At 35.1% G+C, this 20,907-nt stretch overlaps 2 protein-coding genes and 1 long non-coding RNA gene across 6 annotated transcripts in view; 2 read left to right on the top strand and 1 right to left on the bottom strand.

Annotated features, from left to right (window-relative positions):
* Positions 1 to 20,907, top strand: part of MED30 (mediator complex subunit 30) — a 644,151-nt gene that overhangs the window by 222,436 nt on the left and 400,808 nt on the right. The window lies entirely within an intron of this gene.
* Positions 216 to 20,907, top strand: part of SLC30A8 (solute carrier family 30 member 8) — a 52,361-nt gene continuing 31,669 nt past the window's right edge. Inside the window, exons 1-2 of the mRNA XM_050801508.1 lie at positions 216 to 799; positions 15,793 to 15,992. Coding sequence (XP_050657465.1) covers positions 729 to 799; positions 15,793 to 15,992 — 271 coding nt within the window. The 5' untranslated portion in view covers positions 216 to 728. The remainder of the gene's footprint in view (positions 800 to 15,792; positions 15,993 to 20,907) is intronic.
* LOC126961308 (uncharacterized) overlaps positions 2,740 to 20,907 on the bottom strand; it is a 399,366-nt gene continuing 381,198 nt past the window's right edge. For all 4 annotated transcript variants that reach the window (XR_007728254.1, XR_007728255.1, XR_007728253.1 and 1 more), the window contains one exon: positions 2,740 to 4,872. This is a non-coding gene — a long non-coding RNA (uncharacterized LOC126961308). The remainder of the gene's footprint in view (positions 4,873 to 20,907) is intronic.

Here is a 20,907-nt window from a genome sequence, read left to right as displayed (position 1 = left end):
CAGGGAGAAGTAAGCTCACTCTGGTTCTTGTGTTTTGGAGTGCTGTTATTTACGTAAAAGCAGAGTCTGTCCTTCCCTTGCCGGTCAAAAGGATTTCAAAACTGCTGTACCAAGAACTGTTTTCAGATTACTGGTTTCAGAAACTGTTGACCCTTGTCCTCCCTTTCAATAGTGAAATCCCAAAATGGTCCTAGGAGAGACAAGTAAATTCTGACAGCTGCTTAGAGGTCATCTTAGAACTAAATTCCAAAGAAGTACTTTTAGGCTGATAAAGAGTCTAGAAAAAGGAGGAGGGAGAGAAAAAGAAAAAATTAGATTAGTGTACAGAATGGTAGCTATTTGCAGCTCACCCAGGTGTGCTCTGAAGGTCAAAACCCTACATCAGCAATTCGTAGCAAACTCTTGAGCTCCTGTACCTCTTAGAAAGCACAATTGAATCAGATATCATGCGAAAGACATACACACTTCATATAATGCTACCTGCAAGTCTCCCTAGAAAAGCAGTTTTTGTAGGTGAAAACAATGAAGCCAGGTAATATTCCAAGGAGGCTGTAATTTTAGCAGACCTACCAACAGCACTGATGTAGGAAGCTCATTATTTTAATTTCTGGAGCCTTTTAATTTTTTCTTTAGAAAGTGTATAAATAGTTGCAGTGCTGCTTTGCTTCCAAAACTGGGCGGTGAGTTCAACAGCGACAACAGCAGCAGCAGCTCTTATCCTGGCCGTCATGGAGTTTCTTGAAAGAACTTATCTTGTGAATGATAAAGCTGCCAAGATGTATGCTTTCACACTAGAAAGGTAATAGATGTCTGTGTCTGCTTCACAGTTTTATCTCTTGAATATCGTCCAATTAATTCCTATACCTTGTTGCTTCTGAACTGTAAACCTTTACTCTGCAACTTGGGGCACTCTGGAACAGTTTATAAGTTGTTGACTGACATGTATTTTATATTCTGAAAAATGCAATACTTTATATAGTTGATTTGATTCCTTAAATATCCTAAGTGCGTAAAGAACATATTTTATTGATGTGTTTTTCATCTGTAGTGTTTATTCCAAAAAATAGACCTATATAATCTAATGTGTTGACTTTTCCTTTTCTCAATTATTCTCAGTTTTATGATAGATAGTAAATTTTATTATATTTAGAAAAAATTAAGACTTCAACTATATGGCATAATTGTAGTTATATTGATCTTAAAATGAGTTGTTGCTTTCATGCTCATAAAATATCATTATTAATATACATACCTATAATAAATATAGCTGATTCTAATGTTCTACAAAGTATTCCATTTCTTTTTAATGTCTCCCACAGTGTCACATGCAATACATTCACTCATTTTTCACTTGGTTAACAATTGTTGATTGAACACACCTGTGCTAAGTGCAGGACTTAGAAAAAAATGTCTAGTCTCAGATCTTTGTCCTCTTGAAACTTAGTCTAATGTGAAATACATATTAGAGCTAGGCAATTACAAAACAGTGTATTTGTGTCATACTGAGGGCATTCAGTAAGAATAACTGGACTTTGGAATCAGAGGAAGCTTTTTCAGAAGTAATAGGCTAAGAGCTGAAAAATAAAAAGGAATTAAAGTAGGGTTAGGGATAACCTACATAGAAAATAGGTTTAAGGAAAGTTTTGCAGACTTAGATAATTGCACAGTAAATATACTTTCACATACATAAGATGTGAGCTTGGTTTGTTTGAGGAGTTGAACCCGAATGGGGTTCAAAAAAGAAACACATTCAGTGAATATAAATGAGCTAATGAAAATCTGAAAAGAATTCATGTTAGAAGAATTTAAGAGAATACTTGCCCATTAATAGTATGTGTAATGTTCTTGTTTGTTTCACAAAGCCAAATTAATATTCTAAGGAGTAGTGATACTATGTTTGATGGCATCAAATATTTTAGCAACAGCAAAGAGACTTTATAAAAAGGATATTTATAACTTGTCTTAAAACAAAGAATCTAGCAGTCTCACATTGGAATAATTATTTTTCTTAGAAAATAATATTAGATATGATTTATTGAGGTTATTAACATAAAAACCAAAGCCTCATGGTAAGTCAGGCAGAAATTTTGGACAAAAAATTGTTAGCCCTACAGATACTATCAATAGAGCATCTCCACATTACTGAAATAACAATATTTCCCTTCTCAGTAATGTAGACTATTAGCATTTTGTTGCACAAATAAGCCAACCACTTATAGGTACAAAGTCTCTTTCACCCCATAAATAGGTATGGTTTTCAGGACACAGTGTTTATAAGAATTGTCAAACTCATTTGTATTTTCTTGTCAAGGGAAATAAATTAAATCTGCAAGAGATTATTTATCTTGATCCCTCATTTTACCATGTAGGAAACTGAATGCCATATAGAACAAATGCCTTTCTCGAGGTCAAAATAAATGCCTTTCTTGAGGGCAGATGGCTAATTACAATAGAACTGTGCTGTGGACCCAGGCCCCCTACTTGTTAATTTAGTGTTTGCAGTCTCCCTCTACATCTCCTGTACTCATACGTCCACCATCTGGGCTCTTGAATCGTTAATCTATTTCCTCCTTAGGTCACATGTCCCTGATTCCCCTCACTTACTCACTTTTTCCCTCACCTCTCCCAATCTATTTCATTTATTTTGTTCTGTCTCTATTAGTCATAGATAACTTTGTCCCCTAATAGTCCTCCTCTTTTCTCCTTCTACTTCTTTTTCTTTCTACTTATTATCAGTTTTCTATTTAAACTGTTACCAGCTGTTAAGAAACTTAATCTGAAGAAAACTTTATTATCTAATTCCACAAATGGAGTGTTCCATTTATCTATTGCTTTGCAACAAACTACCCCAAGACATAGTGGCTTAAACAACAACTATTTTATTATGATTCTGTGGGTCAGGATTTGGGCAGCATTCCATGTGATATTAGCTGGAATGGAAAGCTGCATTCTGCTGGTATCTGGGCTAGGTGAGAAGGTTTAAGATGGCTTCACTTACATGACTGAGATCTTTGTGTTGGCTTTTGCCTGGGGCGGGTGTCTTAATTCTTCTTCCCATGGCTTCTCTCTCTATATGGTGTCTCACTTTATCTGGTTAGCCTGGAATTCCTTATGTGGCAGTTGAGAGTAGCAAGAGAGCAATAGTGGAAGCTGACCATTCTCAGAGAGCTTAATCCCAGAACTGGCAGAGTATCATTCTTATCACAATTTATGGGTTGGTTAAAGCAAGTCCCAAGTCTCACATTCCATGGGTGAGACAATAGATTCTATCTCTTGATTGCATGTGCATATTGGATGACAGGAATTGCTGGAGGTAATCTTTATAGACATTTTACTACAGGAAGTAGTAATATTGGACCCAGTAGGTGCCATGAACCATGTTTTTTTACCTTCTCCAGTCTCTCCAAATGTGTTTCATTGATGGGATTCTCTGGGCTTTGGGTTCATTGTAGCAAAAAAAAAAAAAAAAAAAAAAAAAAGACTATGTAAAGTTGAACTACAACAAGAAAAACAATCAATGTTTTTCTTGGTGCTAGGTGGAAGGGATCAAGTTTCTCTTTTCCCCAGCCATATGTTGAAGAAGTGCAGAGGAAGTAAGGGTAGGGACAGATGGTAGAGGTAAACTGCTAGAACATTTTCAACAACTATTTAACTGGTAAAAGTTATAAAAAAGAAATGAAAATCTCTGGAAGTTGTCTTAAGGGCATGCAGAAAATTAAGAATTATTTATTCTAGAAAATCTAAATCTCAGTAAGAAGTGAGAGTCTATGGCATTTGAGCCAGGATCTGCTCCATTAACCTCTGCTCTTCCCCAAGCTCAGTATGATGGAAGCTCAACTCTTGAGTGGATGTAGCCAAAAGACAAGGCTCCCTCTCCTCCCAGCTTCCAGTTAAAGATCATAGCTCACCCCTAGAGCAAAAGGCTGTTGGAATCTCTTATTGTCCCAGCCTCAGGTTGTAGAAATTCTCTTCATTATAGACATGACCAAGAGGACTATGGTTTCCTTCCTTCACCCAGCCTCCTCTCATAGGGTATAATCTCTAGCCCAGGAGCAGCAAGGTCCTGAATATCCCTGCCCTGGATCACTCATAGTGTGCAGGACGTATTCCAGGAGGCACAAGCAAAAAAGACTAGGGACTACTATTCGTAATCAGTGCTCCACTTGTGGAGCAAGAATATGGCTCCAGGAGAAGTAGGTCACAGTCTCTTCTGCCAGCTCTGGTGCAGTGGTGTAAAGGTACTACTTATGGGAGAGGCAGGCCATAAGAATAGAGGGTTATGTATCTTTCCCTTAGAAGACTGATGATACACAAGCTGGAATTTTATTTGTGAGAGAGCATGGGGCATTTCAAGCATAGGGACACTGTTGAAAACAATGAAGATTCTTCTGGTGAGCAATTAAGAGTAGGCTTGTTGCTTCATGATAGCAACAAGCTATTGGCAGACTGGCTAGAAGTTAAACAGAGACAGGCAGAAAAAGAGGTAAGAAATGCCCTCCTGGATTTGGCACTAGCCACAAAATTTGGCCTCAAATATTACCCCTATACAGAAGCCTGTTACAGATTGAATGTTTATGTCCCCCACAATTATTTGTTGAAGCACAAATGCCAGTTTGGCTGTATTTGGAAATGGGGCCTCTAAGGAATAATTAAGGCTAATTGGGGTTATAAGAGAGGGGTCCTGATCTGACAGAAGTAATGTTCTTATAAGAAGAGACTCTAGATAGCTCACTCTCTCTCTCTTTTTGGGTGCATACACTAAGGAAAGACCATGTGAGGAAGTAACAAAAAGGCAGGCATCTATTAGTCAGAAAGAGAACCCTTACCAGTGAATTTGCTAGCACCTTGATTATGGAATTCCATCCTCTGGAGCTGTAAGAAAATAACATTTGTATTATTTAAGACACACAGTCTGTGGTATGTTGTTACAGTAGCTGAAGCAGACAAATTTAATTGGATCAGATTGTTGGTCCATTCATACCTCAGAGTATTATTGAAAACCGTAGCGCAACAATTCAGCAAACAATTAAGAAGGCCAAAATCTGGGTGTGATACCACCACAGGCAGAACAATCACTTAATAGCGAGACCATGGAAAGAAACAGTCAAAGTGAACACAACTAAAGTGATTATTATCCTTTGGAAATGGGAGAGGATAAGAATGACTGTGCATCTACCCAGTCATGCACCCTCTGAGGAATGACAACAGAGGCTGCGCATGGAGGGAAAGTCAGACAACCCCTGGTTTAAAAAAAAACCAGTTAGTAGAAACAGTCCAGGTGTTGTATTTAGAATTCAGATGTTTCAAAACAGCTATTATAACTAGGTTAAAAGAATTAAAGAAAATCAAAGAACAAAGAATTAAAGATAGGTATGATTAAAATGTCTCATAAAATTGAGAATATCAATGAAAGGTTAGAAATTATTTTTTAAAAAAGAACCAGATGAAAATTCTGAGGCTGAGAAGTACAATAAGTGAAATTAAAAATTCACTAGAGGGGTTCAACAGTAGAACTGCACTCATAGAAGCTGGCAGAAGAAAGATTCACTGAAATTGAAAATAGATTGGAAGATATTATGCAACATGAAAAACAGAGAGAAAATAGAATGAAGTAAAAATATCAACAGAGCCTCAGAGAAATGTGGTACATTGTTAAATATATTCACATATGCGTAATAAGAGGGCCAGAAGGAGAGAGAAAAAGGAGAAGAAAAATAGTCAAAGAAATAATGGCCCCAAACTTTTGAAGTTTGTTGAATATTAATCTATACATTCATGATGGTCAGTGAACTCTAAGAAGAATCAAGCAAATAGATTTACACGCTCACACATTATAGTAAAGCTACTAAAAGCAAAACACAAATAAAAAACCTTGAAAGCAGCAAGAGAAAAAATAAAGATGCATTATGTGTGAGAGCATCCTGATCAGATTAACAACTGACTTCTACCAGAAGCAAAGGAGGATGGCAGTGAGATGACATTTAAAGTAGTAAAAGAAAAATAAATTCCTATCAACCAATAATCTTATATCCACCTAAACTGTCTTCCCAAAATAAAGGTGAAATAAAGACAAACAAAATCTAAGATAATTTGTTGTTGGATTCACTTTACAAAAATCAGTAAAGAAAGCAATAGTAAAAGAAGAAATATTAAAGAAAACAAATGACACCAGATATTAAGTTGAATCAATACTTTAAAAAAAAAAAGCACCAATAAGGGTAATAATGTGGGTAATTATAAAAGACATGATTTGTTCTCCTTTTTCCTCTTAACTGCTTTAATAGTAAACTGCATAAAATAAAATGTATATAATCTTAGATGAAATGGATAAATTCATAGAAAGACAAACTACCACATGAACTTAAGAAGAAACAGAAAATCTGATAAGTAAAGATATTGAATTATTAATAAATTTCATAAAACCTTACACAAAGAAAGCTCAAGTCCAGATGTCTTCACTGGTGATTTCTACCAAAATTTAAAATAGAATTAATATTAACTCATCACAAATTCTTCCCCCAAATAGAAGAGGCGTAAATACACTTCCCAACTCATTTTATGAGGTCAATATTCTGCTGATAGCAAAAAAGGAGGAAATATCACAAGAAAATAAAACTACAGAACTGTATCCCTTATGAATACAGATACAGTAATCCTTGAAAAAGACTAATGAACTGAATCCAGCAACATATAAAAGTAATTACAAACAATGATGAAATGGGATTTATTCCAGTAATGCAAGCTTAATTTAACATCTGAAATACAATCAAAGTGATACAACATATTAATAGGATACAGAACAAAGCTCACATGATTATCTCACTAGATGCAGAAAACGAATAGACAAAATTCAACACCCTTTAATTATATAAACACCTGCAAAACTAGAAATAAAATGAAACTTCTTCAAAAGCATCTATGAAAAACCTGCAGCTCACATCATAATTTTTTTTTTCAATAGGTTTTTGGGAACAGGTGGTGTTTGGTTACACAGATAAGCTCTTTAGTGGTGATTTCTGAGATTTTGGTGGACCCATCACCTGAGCAGTGTACACTGTACCAAAGTGCAGTCTTTTATAGTAATTATGGCGAAAGCCTGAACACTTTCCCCTAAAATCAGGTACAAGATAAGGATGTCCACTTTCATGAGTTCTACTCAACATGGTACTGTATGTTCTAGCCAGAGCAATTGGGAAGACGACAAAATAAAAGATTCAGATTGGAAAGAAATAATTAATATTATCACTGTTTTCTTTTCTTTCCTTTCCTATTTTTTGAGACGGAGTTTCGCTCTTATTGCCCAGTCTGGAGTGCAATGGCATGATCTCAGCTCACCACAACCTCTGCCTCCTGGGTTCAAGTGATTCTCCTGCCTCAGCCTCCCGAGTAGCTGGGTTACAGGCATGCGCTACCACACCCAGCTAATTTTTGTATTTTTAGTAGAGACGGGGTTTCTTCATGTTGGTCAGGTTGGTCTTGAACTCCTGACCTCAGGTGATCCACCCGCCTCGGCCTCCCAAAGTGCTGGGATTACAGGCATGAGCCACTGTGCCCAGCCTATCACTGTTTTCAAATGACATTATCTTACATGTAGAAAGTCCTAAAAGATCCATTTAAAAATTTTAGAACTAATAAACAAGTTTGGTAAGGTCACAGTAAAAGAGATCAATATACAAACAGTAATTGTATTTTTATACAGTAGCAAAGGAAAATCTGAAAATGAAATTAAGAAATCAACTTCACTTACAATAGCATAAAATAATAATGTATTTTAGAATAAATTTAACAAATGAAGTGCACAGCTTTTACACTAAAAATTATAAAACAGTGAGTTAGAAATATTAAAGAAAGAATAAAAGATATAAATCAATGAAAGATATCCCATGTTTGTGGATTAGAAAATGTAATATTGCTAAGATGACATTATTCCTAAAATTAACATGGAAATTTGATGCAATTACTACTAAAATCCTAACTGTCTTTTTGAAGAAGTTAAGCTAGCCCAATAATTTATATGGAACCAGTAGGGGCCTACGAAAGGCAAAAGTATCTTGAAAAAGAATAAATTTGGAGGACTCACACTTCCTGATTTCAGAATTTAATACAAAGCTATAGTTATCACAACAAGAGTGTGATATTGGCATAAAGACAGACATATACACCAATGTGATAGCATTTTAGTCCATAAATAAGTTCTTATATGTGTGGTCAATTGTTTTTCACCAAGGATTCCAAGACAATTCAATGGTAAAAAAAAAAAAAAAAAAAAGTATTTTCAACAACTATTGCTGGGACAACTGGATGTACATAAGCGGAAGAATTAACTTGTATACCTGACACCATTTTAAAAAATCACTAAAAAATTGATTATAGACCTTAATATAAGAGCAAAACCTATAGAACTCTCTTTTTTCTTTTTTTCTTTTTTTTTTTTGTTTTTGAGACGGAGTCTTACTCTGTCGCCCATTCTGGAGTGCAGTTGCACAATCTCGTTTCACTGCAAGCTCTGCCTCCCGGGTTCAGGCCATTCTCCTGCCTCAGCCTCCCGCTGGGGACTACAGGCGCCTGCCACCATGCCCGGCTAATTTTTTTTGTATTTTTAGTAGAGACGGGGTTTCACCGTGTTAACGAGGATGGTCTCGATCTCCTGACCTCGTGATCCGCCCGCCTCAGCCTCCCAAAGTGTTGGGATTACAGGCGTGAGCCACCGCGCCCGGCCAAACCTATAGAACTCCTAAATGAAAACACGTGATCTTGGGTGAGGCCACGGTTTATTGGTATGACGCCTAAAGCATAAGTGATAAAAGAAAAATTATATATATTGGAGAGCATCAAAAAGTATTTTGTTCTGTAAACAAAACTAACAGGAAAATAAAAAGATAAGGCACATATATTGAGATAAAATATTTACAAATTACATGATAAGGGATGTGTATAAGAATATGTAAAATAATTGTTACAATTAATAAAACTATAAATAAATCAATTAAAATATGTAAAGGATACTGATAGACATTTCTCCAAGAAGACATACAAATGTATAATAAGCACATGAAATATGCTCAACATCATTAGTCATTAGGGTAATGCAAATCAAAATCACAATGAGATGCCACTTCATACCCACTAGAATGGCTGTAATAAAAAAAAATAGTAACAAGTGTTGGCAAAGATTTGGAGAAAGAGGAACTCTCTTACACAGTGTATGGGAATGTCTAATGGTACTGTGCTTTGAAAAAGAGTCCAGCAGTTCTACAAAATGTCAAACATAAAGTTATCTTATGACTCAGGAATTCCATTGCTTGATTGGAAGAGAAGTGAAAACATACTTCTACAAAACACTTCTATACAACTTTTCATAACAACATTATTTGAAATAGTCAAAAAGCAACAAAAAAAGAAAGAACCCAATATCCATCAACTGACTAGTAAAATTTTATGTATCCATACAATGAAATACCGTTTGAAAATAAAAGGCAATGGAATACTGATGACATACTGATATTTGCTACAATATGGATAAACCTTGAAACCATGATGCTAAATGAGAGAAGCCATTCACAAAAGTCCTCATATTATATGATTCTATTTATATGAAATGTCCAGAATGGGCAAATCTGTAAAGACAGAAAGTAGATTAGTGGTCGCCTGGGAGAGGGTGCAAGGAGAATGGGGAGTTACTGCTAATGAATATGGGTTTTTTTTGGTAATGGTTTCACAACTCTGTTAATATACTGAAAACCATTAATTTATATAGATTAAATAGACCATTTCCATAATATTAAAATTAGATCTTTTTTTTTTTTTTGATACAGAGTCTTGCTCTGTTGCCCAGGCTGGAGTGCAGTGGTGTGATCTTAGCTCACTGCAACCTCTGTCTCCTGAGTTCAATCAATTCTCCTGCCTTGGCCTCCCCAGTAGCTTGGATTACAGGTACCCACCACCATGCTAATTTTTGTATATTTTTGGTAGAGATGAGGTTTCACTCCATCTCTAGTGAGTGGTCTTGAATTGCTGACCTCAAGTGATCTGCTTGCCTTGGCCTCCCAAAGCACACAAATTTTATAATTTTTTCTTAATAAAGTTGTTTAAAAAGGGGCGTGTGATTGAATACCTGTCTAGGACAAAACATGACATCTGATTCTGTAAATGTTTCTATTTCCCACTTTCTCTAGTTCTCACCCTTCAAACTATTTCTTCTACATCACTCATTTATTTCATAAACATTGAGTGAAATATAATCTCAATAAATATGTACTAAATATCTGTATGCTCAAGACAGGGTCCCAGGCATTGAGCATATAGAACTATTTCTAGGGCAGACAAGGAGAATGGTGAAGCAGGGAAACAGAAGTGAAGAACTGCTAAGGGATTACAGGAATGTTATTTTCCTCTTTGATATTTATCTTCTGTTTAGGAATGAACAGTCAATCTCCAGGGTCAATTCATACAAGACTGATGTCATGTCACTGGAGTAAAATCTGGAATAGTGGATATGGGCAAAAGAGAAACAAAAAATTGGTTTGCTTTTTTATTATCTAAGTCTTGTTATAAAAATGCTTGTCCTGAAAGTTGTTTTGCAGTATAGCCTACTTTATCCTTCCTAAATAACAATGATAATAATGTAATGTGGTTCATGAATATGGTAAAATAATTTTAAAATTTGTGCATTTATCTTGCTCCAGTTACACTTTGAAGTGATTTATACGAATTAGCTAAAAATCTCTCAACCAGCCTATGAGAGTGATGCCACCATTATTCCTATTTTCAGATGGGGAAATTGAGGCACAGAGAGGTTAAGTAATTTTCTTACAGTCATATGACTAGTGAGTGGTAAGGTTGGGAGTTTGACTCAGGTGGTGGGTTGCCAGAGCCCAGCTCTCAGCCTCTATACTGCACTGCCTGCCACTCAGCCCCATCTTGGGAACTGGCATTCCTTTCTCCTGGTTAATGTAACCAGAAACCAACAAGTCATCTTTGAGTTCCACCTCTCTATTATTCCCCCTGAACTAATGCTATTGATTAGCAATTCCTGTTGACTCCACCTCTCAAAAGTCCCTCAAATATGACTACTTCTTTCCATTTTTATTGTCACTACATAGGTCCAAGCCACCAATGTGTTGGCTGTAGTCATCTTCTATGGGTTTCTATGTTTTGATCTTCTACACTCTAGTCTTCCAGGCAGCACCCAAAGCGATCATTTTAGAAATGTGAACCATGTAATGTTACTTCCCAGCTCAAAACTTTCCAAATTTTTCTTTTTAGACCTTGAATTAAATTGAACTCTTTATAGTGACCTGAATTGTTCTGCAAAATCTGATCCCTTTTTTGACCTCTTTCCATTTCACTCTTTCTTTATGCCACAGGGGCCACCTATGTAGTTTTCTTTCTGTTCAAGACAAGCATTTGAACAAGAAAATCCTTCTTGTCTTTGGGCTTTTGCTCTAGCAATGCCCTCTACTTGTGATAGCTTTCACTTACACAGGTTTTCTCTTGGTAATTCTGTAACTTGCTGCTGAGATATCACCTCCACAGAGGTGCCTTCCTTTCCCACCACATTTAAGGTAGTTCATCTTCCCTCTCCTGCTCACCGTTCATCATACTATATAGCCTCTACTAAAGACAAAGTAAATTGATTCATTTACTCTTTGTCTCCCTCTACTAAAATACAGGCTCCTTAGAGAAGGACCTTTGTTTGTCTTGTACAACATGGTATTGTTAACATTTCTGCTGGTGCAGGCCCTTTTTAGGTATGCAATAAATATTTAATGATGAATGAATAAAATGTTAAAAATTCATGGTGAGGCTGAAGCTTTTATCTTCCCTTCTAACAGGAATAGTGATTTGAGGTTCTTGGGGAAAGTGATGTGAAACTATAAAATCAAAGTGATTTTTATGTGCTCAACATTTGAAATAAGAGGGTAAAAAATAAAAATTTTACCAACATTATTTTGGAGATAGAAGCAAAAGAATTTAATTTCTATCACTAAACAAAAATAGAATTAAAAAAAAAAGTTTCTCCAAGATTGCAAAAATAAAGTCTGTTTTTCTAAATCCCATTTTTGCAGATGAAATCAAAGTTTTAGAATATTGGCATCAAATTTTCTAATATTTCCATACTTTTTCATCTCTGTTTCTCCATCTTTTTTTTCTTTGATGCTACAGTAAATTTCTTTGGCCTATTATTCCTAATTTTTAAAGCTTTGGCCATATTTGAATACATGGGAATGTTTTGGGATTTATTCATTAATAGCAGATTCACATTTCAGTGTTTGTTGCATCATAGAACTTGCTTTTTATAACTTTCTTCTTAAAATAATATTGAAAAGTCACATCATTGTCGTGATCAAGAGCCGTTCTGCATCTAGAGAGACTTAGATAACTTTGCTCTAACGAGCTTATGAGGAATATATGTTAACTTTGGGTTTTAACTTCTTTGGGGTCACAGACTCTTTTGGAAGCTAAGTGAAGACTGTACTTTTGCCTGTCCCATAAAACACACACACACACACACACACACACACACACACACACACACACACACGAACACATTATATACAATTTCAATGGACCTTATGAAGCCCACTTTTGGATTTCTGGCTTAGTTCTTCAAGAAGCAGTCTCAGCTCAAAGTATACCCATATTTGTTAAACTTAGAATCCAAGATAGGGAAACAGTACACAAAAGTAAAAATTGCCCACATTTTCATACTTTCCTCCTGGTGGCATTGCCCAGGGGCTTTTTCGCAGGTTTGATTCTTGCTTTGGTCTGGCTTCTAAGCTGCTCCAAGATAAATTTCTCTCCTGGTCACTGACTACTTGGCTTTCCCTGGTCATAAGATTTATGAAAACCTAAAATAAAGCAACGCTTCATATGACCACAGCACACCAGGCAGTTCCAGAACAATTGGTGAGCCTGCTTTGCTCATGCTGTCTTCTCAGCCCAAGGAAGGAGTAAATCTCAACAATGTGTTTGTGTTAGTACTCAGGTTCCTCTGAGTTGATGGCCACTGGGGACCCACACTACCATATTCTATGGTTGTTTATTATTAGAATATTATTACATAACAAAAGCAAAAGTCTACTCATTTTAAATATAAATACTTTATTTGTTACTTTCCAAATTGTTCTTATTCCAACTAAGAAGCTTATTTGGAACTACTCAGAATCCTAAGTGCTATTCACATAATTGATAAAAAATAAACCAATGACGTAAATTGGCTGTAATGTATATTCCAAAGCTGGTTTGGCAATATATGTCAAAATCCTTAGAAATGTAGGTACCTTTTGACCAAGTAATTTCCCCTTTAAGATTCCACTTTAAGGAGATAATATATTGAGCAAAGATTATAAGGATGTGAATCATAGTAGTGCTTATATGAGCAAGTAATTGCAAAAGAACGAGTTGTCTAATAATTTAAAAACATGAGTTAATTATGCTATGATGTAGCTATGTTAAATATATACTGCCCTCCATATTTTAAAAATAATGATATACAACATTTTATAAATGGAAAAAATATTAACAATATTTATAGCTAAGAATCAGGTTCAGAAGCTGTATCTTTGGTAGGATCCTCTTGTGATGCAATCATCTTATTCACATCCATTCTAGCGCTTCCCCACTGAGGAGAAGCCAGGTTTAGGTAAAATTTTCCCTATTCTCAGCTGTATGAGTCAGCATGGCTGGGTTTTGCCAGTCTTCTGAGTATAGCAATGCCTAAGTCAATCAGCTCATCCATATTCCCCTGGCTATAGTGGTTGTTTCTCATTTAGACAAATCCACATGCATATCAAGACTCTTGTTTAGCAGTTTGAGAGGGGATAATCTCTCTATGTATATATTAAAAAATAAATACACAGTCTGATTACCTTTGGCAACCATCCCGCTACCATGGGGAAGACAAGCTTGAGGTTGAAGAATAGCTGAGAACCAAGACATGAATCTGGAGACCTCGTCAAAGAGTATCTGAAACCTGGCCCCTCTAGATGTTTTCAGTTGCAGAACCAATAATTCTTACTTATTAATTATTCTAGCAAGAGTCTTGTTTTCCATACTTATAACCCAAAACATCCTAATTAATCTGAAATCTAATTATGTAAAAAGTGTATTCATATATTACAAATCTACACAATAAAATATCAATAATAATTGTCTCTTGGAGAGGATTACCAGTTATTTTTCCCTCTGCTTTGTGACTTTTTTGTAATTCCAGATTTTCTATAATGAATATATATTATTTTATTCAGAAAAATCATATATAATAAATAGAGTCAGAATAATAATGTTCATCTAAGCCAAAACCATCAGACTTTTAATCCTGAATGGTGATAGGCTAAATGAAATAAAGTGAAAGCTAATATATTGCTAATTTTGTTTGTTTGTTTGTTTGTTTTTACCTTTCAGAGTCACGAATGCAAAGTTCTTAATTCCAAGACTTTTATTTATTTCTGTACATGAGTTTATTTTTAAAAATTTAAAAATATGATTAGTTCAAGATCCATGGATATTGACATCTGCCTTCCTGCCCCAACATTAGGACACCTAAAATTGGTTTAGGCATGACAGAAGAAACACTGGGCTTGGGATTCTCACTCCAAAATTTCCTGGATATTTGACCTCAGGCAATTACTTAAACTCCCTGAACCTTAGTTACTTCAGCCAAGAAATATGGGGTTGCAGTTAAGTGAAATAAGCCAAGCACAGAAAGACACATATCACATGTTCTCGCTTATATATGGGAGCTAAAAAAGTGGCTCTCATGAAGATAAGAGAGTAGATTGGTGGTTACAAGAGGCTGAGAAGGGTAGAGAGGAGGAAGGTATGAAGGAAGGTTGATAAATGGGTACAAATATATGATTTGAGAGAAGAAAATGATCTAGTGTTTGATAGATCTGTGAGGTGACTATGGTTTGCAATTATCTATCATATGCTTCAAAATAGCCAGAAAAGAATAATTGAAATGTTTCTAGAATAAAGAAAACAGAAATATTTAAGGTGATGGACATCTCAAGTATACTGATTTGATCTTTAAAAATTATGTGAATGTATTAAATTATCACATGTACCCTAAATTAGGTATATTTATTATGCATCAATAAAAATTGTTTAAAAAAAGAAAAAAAAAGTGTTAGACCAAATGTTATCTACCTTTCCATCTGTGAAATTCTATGAGTGACTCTAAATTTTGCTTTATATTTGAGCGGAACTGATATTCACTGCCTGCTTTGGGAAGTATAAGTAGGTTTCAACTCTCATCATAACATTGATTAATTGGTAGCCACTGTCTGCAGAGCGGTGGTAAGAAGGTCTCAGAGTACATACGGAGTCAGCAGGAAAAAGTACTATGATCTGTCAATAATGTTGATGAATATTTGAATCCTCAGTCTGGCTCATATACACATATCGAACAATGTAGTCTGATTTATTTTATTATTATTTTTTGTAGCACAGTGTCCAAGTCTTTTGAGAGTGAAATAACTGGGAAGAAATCCCTTTAAAATGTATTTGCTTCTTTTCTCCTGTTCCTTTGATATCTCTTAATCATTGGTGGCATTGACTGAATAAGAGTTTGACTGAATAAAAGTACAACTTTTAGTAGTTAAAGTTTAGAAGGAAATTTCTTGCTTGTTTCTTACACTTGATATTTTCTTGTAGAAAGAGCTGCAAATGAACACTTCCTAGCAAGTAAGCAAATGTCCTAATAGTGGTTCCAAGTATGGGCAGCGTGGGTCAGTGAGTGGCTGGTTTGCAACTATGTTCATTTCTTGCTTCTGTCAAACTCATTCCTAGTGTGGAACTCCAACAGAAACCGGTGAATAAAGATCATTGTCCCAGAGAGAGACCAGAGGAGTTGGAGTCAGGAGGCATGTACCACTGCCACAGTGGCTCCCAGCCCACAGAGAACAGGGCGAATGAGCACGCCTATGCCAAGTGGAAGCTCTGTGCTGCTTCAGCAATATGCTTCATTTTCATGATTGCAGAGGTCGTGGGTGAGTCTTTCTGCAGACTTTTTTGATTAAACAAGCAAACAAATAAAACTCTGCATCATTATGGGAGGGTTACCTAAGTTCTTTTAAAGTAAGATTTAGTATTTTCTGTAAGTATAAGGTAACAATATGCTCATTGTAGATAAGTTGAAAAACACTGGGAAACAAAATAAAATTCATCACTATTCCATATTCGAGTCACAGCCTTCAATAATTTTAGGGAGTGTTTTGTGCAATGCATTTTCTATTCATAGCTCACATGTTTTATTTTTTAAACATAACTGAGAGCATACTGAATGCTTTTGACCACACTGTCAAATACTCTTCAAAAACATTTTTATTCCTGAACAATATTCTCTAATATGCTCCACTGTAATTTACATAACGATTTCTCTATCGTTAGAAATTTAGGGAGTTTTTTCCTGCTTATGGACAATGTTGCAATGCAAAATCTTGAAGAAAATTCTGCCTGCCTTTCTGGTTAATCCCTTCAAAGAGATTCCTAAAAGTGGAAATAATTGCTTGAAGGACATGAATATTTGTATTACTTGGTTGATATTGCCAGAGTGCTGTTGAGAAAGCTAAACAATTCATGTTTACCAGCTCTACTTGAGAATGATTCTGACTCCAAATCTTAATGACAACTAATTTTAATCTCTAAAATCTCTTGCTATTGTATAGATGAATGTTTTAATATTTATTTCTTTAATTGTTACTATTAGACCTTTTTTTATTATTATTATACTTTAAGTTCTAGGGTACATGTGCATAATGTGCAGGTTTGTTACATATGTATACTTGTGCCATGTTGCTGTGCTGCACCCATCAACTCGTCAGCACCCATCAACTCGTCATTTACATCAGGTATAACTCCTAATGCAATCCCTCCCCCCTCCCCGCTCCCCATGATAGGCCCCAGTGTGTGATGTTCCCCTTCCCGAGTCCAAGTGATCTCATTGTTCAGTTCCCACCTATGAGTGAGAACATGCGGTGTTTGGTTTTCTCTTCTTGTGATGGTTTGCTGAGAATGATGGTTTCTAGCTGCATCCATGTCCCTACAAAGGACACAAACTCATCCTTTTTTATGGCTGCATAGTATTCCATGGTGTATATGTGCCACATTTTCTTAATCCAGTCTGTCACTGGTGGACATTTGGGTTGATTCCAAGTCTTTGCTATTGTGAATAGTGCCGCAATAAACATACGTGTCATGTGTCTTTATAGCAGCATGATTTATAATCCTTTGGGTATATACCCAGTAATGGGATGGCTGGGTCATATGGTACATCTAGTTCTAGATCCTTGAGGAATCGCCATACTGTTTTCCATAATGGTTGAACTAGTTTACAATCCCACCAACAGTGTAAAAGTGTTCCTATTTCTCCACATCCTCTCCAGCACCTGTTGTTTCCTGACTTTTTAATGATTGCCATTCTAACTGGTGTGAGATGGTATCTCATTGTGGTTTTGATTTGCATTTCTCTGATGGCGAGTGATGATGAGCATTTTTTATGTGTCTGTTGGCTGTATGAATGTCTTCTTTTGAGAAATGTCTGTTCATATCCTTTGCCCATTTTTTGATGGGGTTGTTTGTTTTTTTCTTGTAAATTTGTTTGAGTTCTTTGTAGGTTCTGGATATTAGCCCTTTGTCAGATGAGTAGATTGCAAAAATTTTCTCCCATTCTGTAGGTTGCCTGTTCACTCTGATGGTATTTTCTTTTGCTGTGCAGAAGCTCTTTAGTTTAATGAGATCCCATTTGTCAATTTTGGTTTTTGCTGCCATTGCTTTTGGTGTTTTAGACATGAAATCTTTGCCCATTCCTATGTCCTGAATGGTACTACCTAGGTTTTCCTCTAGGATTTTTATGGTATTAGGTCTAACATTTAAGTCTCTAATCCATCTTGAATTAATTTTCATATAAGGAGTAAAGAAAGGATCCACTTTCAGCTTTCTACTTATGGCTAGCCAATTTTCCCAGCACCATTTATTAAATAGGGAATCCTTTCCCCATTTCTTGTTTCTCTCAGGTTTGTCAAAGATCAGATGGCTGTAGATATGTGGTATTATTTCTGAGGACTCTGTTCTGTTCCATTGGTCTATATCTCTGTTTTGGTACCAGTACCATGCTGTTTTGGTTACTGTAGCCTTGTAGTATAGTTTGAAGTCAGGTAGCATGATGCCTCCAGCTTTGTTCTTTTGACTTAGGATTGTCTTGGAGATGCGGGCTCTTTTTTGGTTCCATATGAACTTTAAAGCAGTTTTTTTCCAATTCTGTGAAGAAACTCATTGGTAGCTTGATGGGGATGGCATTGAATTTATAAATAACCTTGGGCAGTATGGCCATTTTCACGATATTGATTCTTCCTATCCATGAGCATGGTATGTTCTTCCATTTGTTTGTGTCCTCTTTGATTTCACTGAGCAGTGGTTTGTAGTTCTCCTTGAAGAGGTCCTTTACATCCCTTGTAAGTTGGATTCCTAGGTATTTTATTCTCTTTGAAGCAATTGTGAATGGAAGTTCATTCCTGATTTGGCTCTCTGTTTGTCTGTTACTGGTGTATAAGAATGCTTGTGATTTTTGCACATTAATTTTGTAACCTGAGACATTGCTAAAGTTGCTTATCAGCTTAAGGAGATTTTGGGCTGAGACAATGGGATTTTCTAAATATACAGTCATGTCATATGCCAAGAGGGACAATTTGACTTCTTCTTTTCCTAACTGAATACCCTTGATTTCTTTATTTTTGCATGCTTGTTAGTGATCTGTATTTCCCTCTGTTAATGCATTTTCTCCTTGTCTCTTAATGTCTGTTACTCATTTGTTTTTTAGAAAATTTTTTAATTCTCTATATTGATCTCTGGGAGCTCTTTATATATTAGGATATTAGACCTTTGTTATATTAGTTATAAGTGCTTTTCCAGTTTGTTGTTTAACTTTTTGATGTTTGTGTTGACTTAGATAAGTTTTAAATTTTACATAGGTAACTGTTTTAAACTTTTCATTTTGAGCTCATTTCTTTTACTACTCTTTTACTGTTTTAGTGCTTAAGAATCCTTCTCCATCTGCTGAGAAGATAGCTTTTTTGTTGTTTAATTTTTGTATTTAATTTTAAAATTAATGTTGATATTAGATATATTTGTATGCTGTAAGGACTGAATTGTTTTCTAAATAGCTAACACAGTTTTCAGCATCATTTTGAAATAATTATTTTCCCCATTGATTTTTGATATTTCTTTAATCACTTATCAACAGTTTATAAATAGCAGGGTCTGTTTCTAAGGTGTTTCACTGATCTGTGTTTCTGGTCTCTGTCAAGGACATAATTAATGTAGATTTATATGTTATAATATCTGTTATTTCCTATTAATGATTTTTAATTTAGCAGAGAAAAGCAAAGGCTATTCATCTCTCTTTATTATCCTAATTAAACATGAGAATTGTTCTGTTCAGTTTTCCCCCATCCAATTATGATTTTATTAATATTTAAGTTAATTTGAGAACATAGTATCTTTAAGTATTCAGCTTTCCCTCCAGGAATATGTTATGTTTCTCTATTTATCCAAATATTCTACATGTCTCATCAAGGTTTTATGGTGTTCATCTGACTACACAGACAGCCTACTTCTTGAGTTATTTCTGATTATTGTATGTGTTTGGCTTATTCTTTCCAGGGGTGAGTGCAGTCCACCATTTTTCATGTTTTGTTTTCTAGATAATTACTTTTTGTATTCTAAAGTTTTGATTTTTGTATATTCACTTTGTACTCAATTATGCATTTGAATTATTGTCAATTCTAAATATATTTCAGTGCATGTCCCCTTTTCCTGTCTCGTTCATCTTCCTCATCCCAGGACATCACCCTCTCTTGTGCAGAAAACATATTTCTCCTCATTTCAATAGTTATATCTCTTTTGTGTGTTTCATGTTTTTATCATGTTAAACAATACCTTATGCTAAATAAAATCTATGTTTGATTATTTAGCTGTTAAGCAAAATGCTTCTTGAAGGGTTAAGTGTTTTGTATTATGTTAATGAAATGTTTCTTTGTTTCAGTTTTGTAATTATTAACAAAGAATCAAGGATGAGTGTTGACTTTTAATCAAATACCTTTTCTTTTGAATTTATTGTTTTTTAAAGCTTTTTGACCCATGTTTGAGGTGCGTTATATAAAGAGATTTTGAAACATGTTATGATCTTTGCATTTTTGGCATTAGGATAATAGCTATTATTTATTTAATGCTTACTATGTGTTAGAAGCTGTGACAAGTGCTTTCCGTGTATTACCTTAATTAATCCTGGTGAATTCCCTAAGAGGTAGCTCTCGTTGTTAATCTCACTTTATAGAAGGAACTAGAAGCACAAAGAGTAAAGTAATTCTCCCTTGGAAACATACCTGTAAGTGGGCAGGCCGTCTGAATTCCAGAGCTTATATTCCTAAGCCCTAACTATGGTGCCTCTCAAATTGACTGTGGCGGGCCATCCTTTTAATGCATTGCTGAATCTGAGTCACTGATATTTTTGTTAGGATTTTTACATCTTTATTAATAATTGAAATTTAACTATAGTTTTCTTTTTTATGTCATTTTTCTAGGTTTTTATATTTGAATTATGCATGCTTAAATGGAAAGTTTAATTTTAATAATTTTATAAAGAAATAAAAAGTTTATGTAACATTTTATTATCTCTTCCTTTTTAAAAAACTACCTAGTTATTTGTATGGCTTTGGAGACATTTTTGGAGATGATCGTTAGATGTGATTTTTAGCTTCTTCCTCACTTATTGATACACTCAAAATTTCTCCATCTTGGGTACACTTTGGCCATTTATTTTTTTTCAAAGTCATTCATCTCATTGAAAATTTCAAATGTGTTATCATACCATGGAACATGATAGCCTCATGTTGGTATTAACTTAGT

Source organism: Macaca thibetana, chromosome 8 (genome assembly GCF_024542745.1).
Source record: "Macaca thibetana thibetana isolate TM-01 chromosome 8, ASM2454274v1, whole genome shotgun sequence".
Taxonomy (NCBI): Eukaryota; Metazoa; Chordata; class Mammalia; order Primates; family Cercopithecidae; genus Macaca; species Macaca thibetana.
The sequence above is the reverse complement of the archived record's forward strand: the minus strand, read 5'-3'. Positions and strand labels throughout refer to the sequence as shown.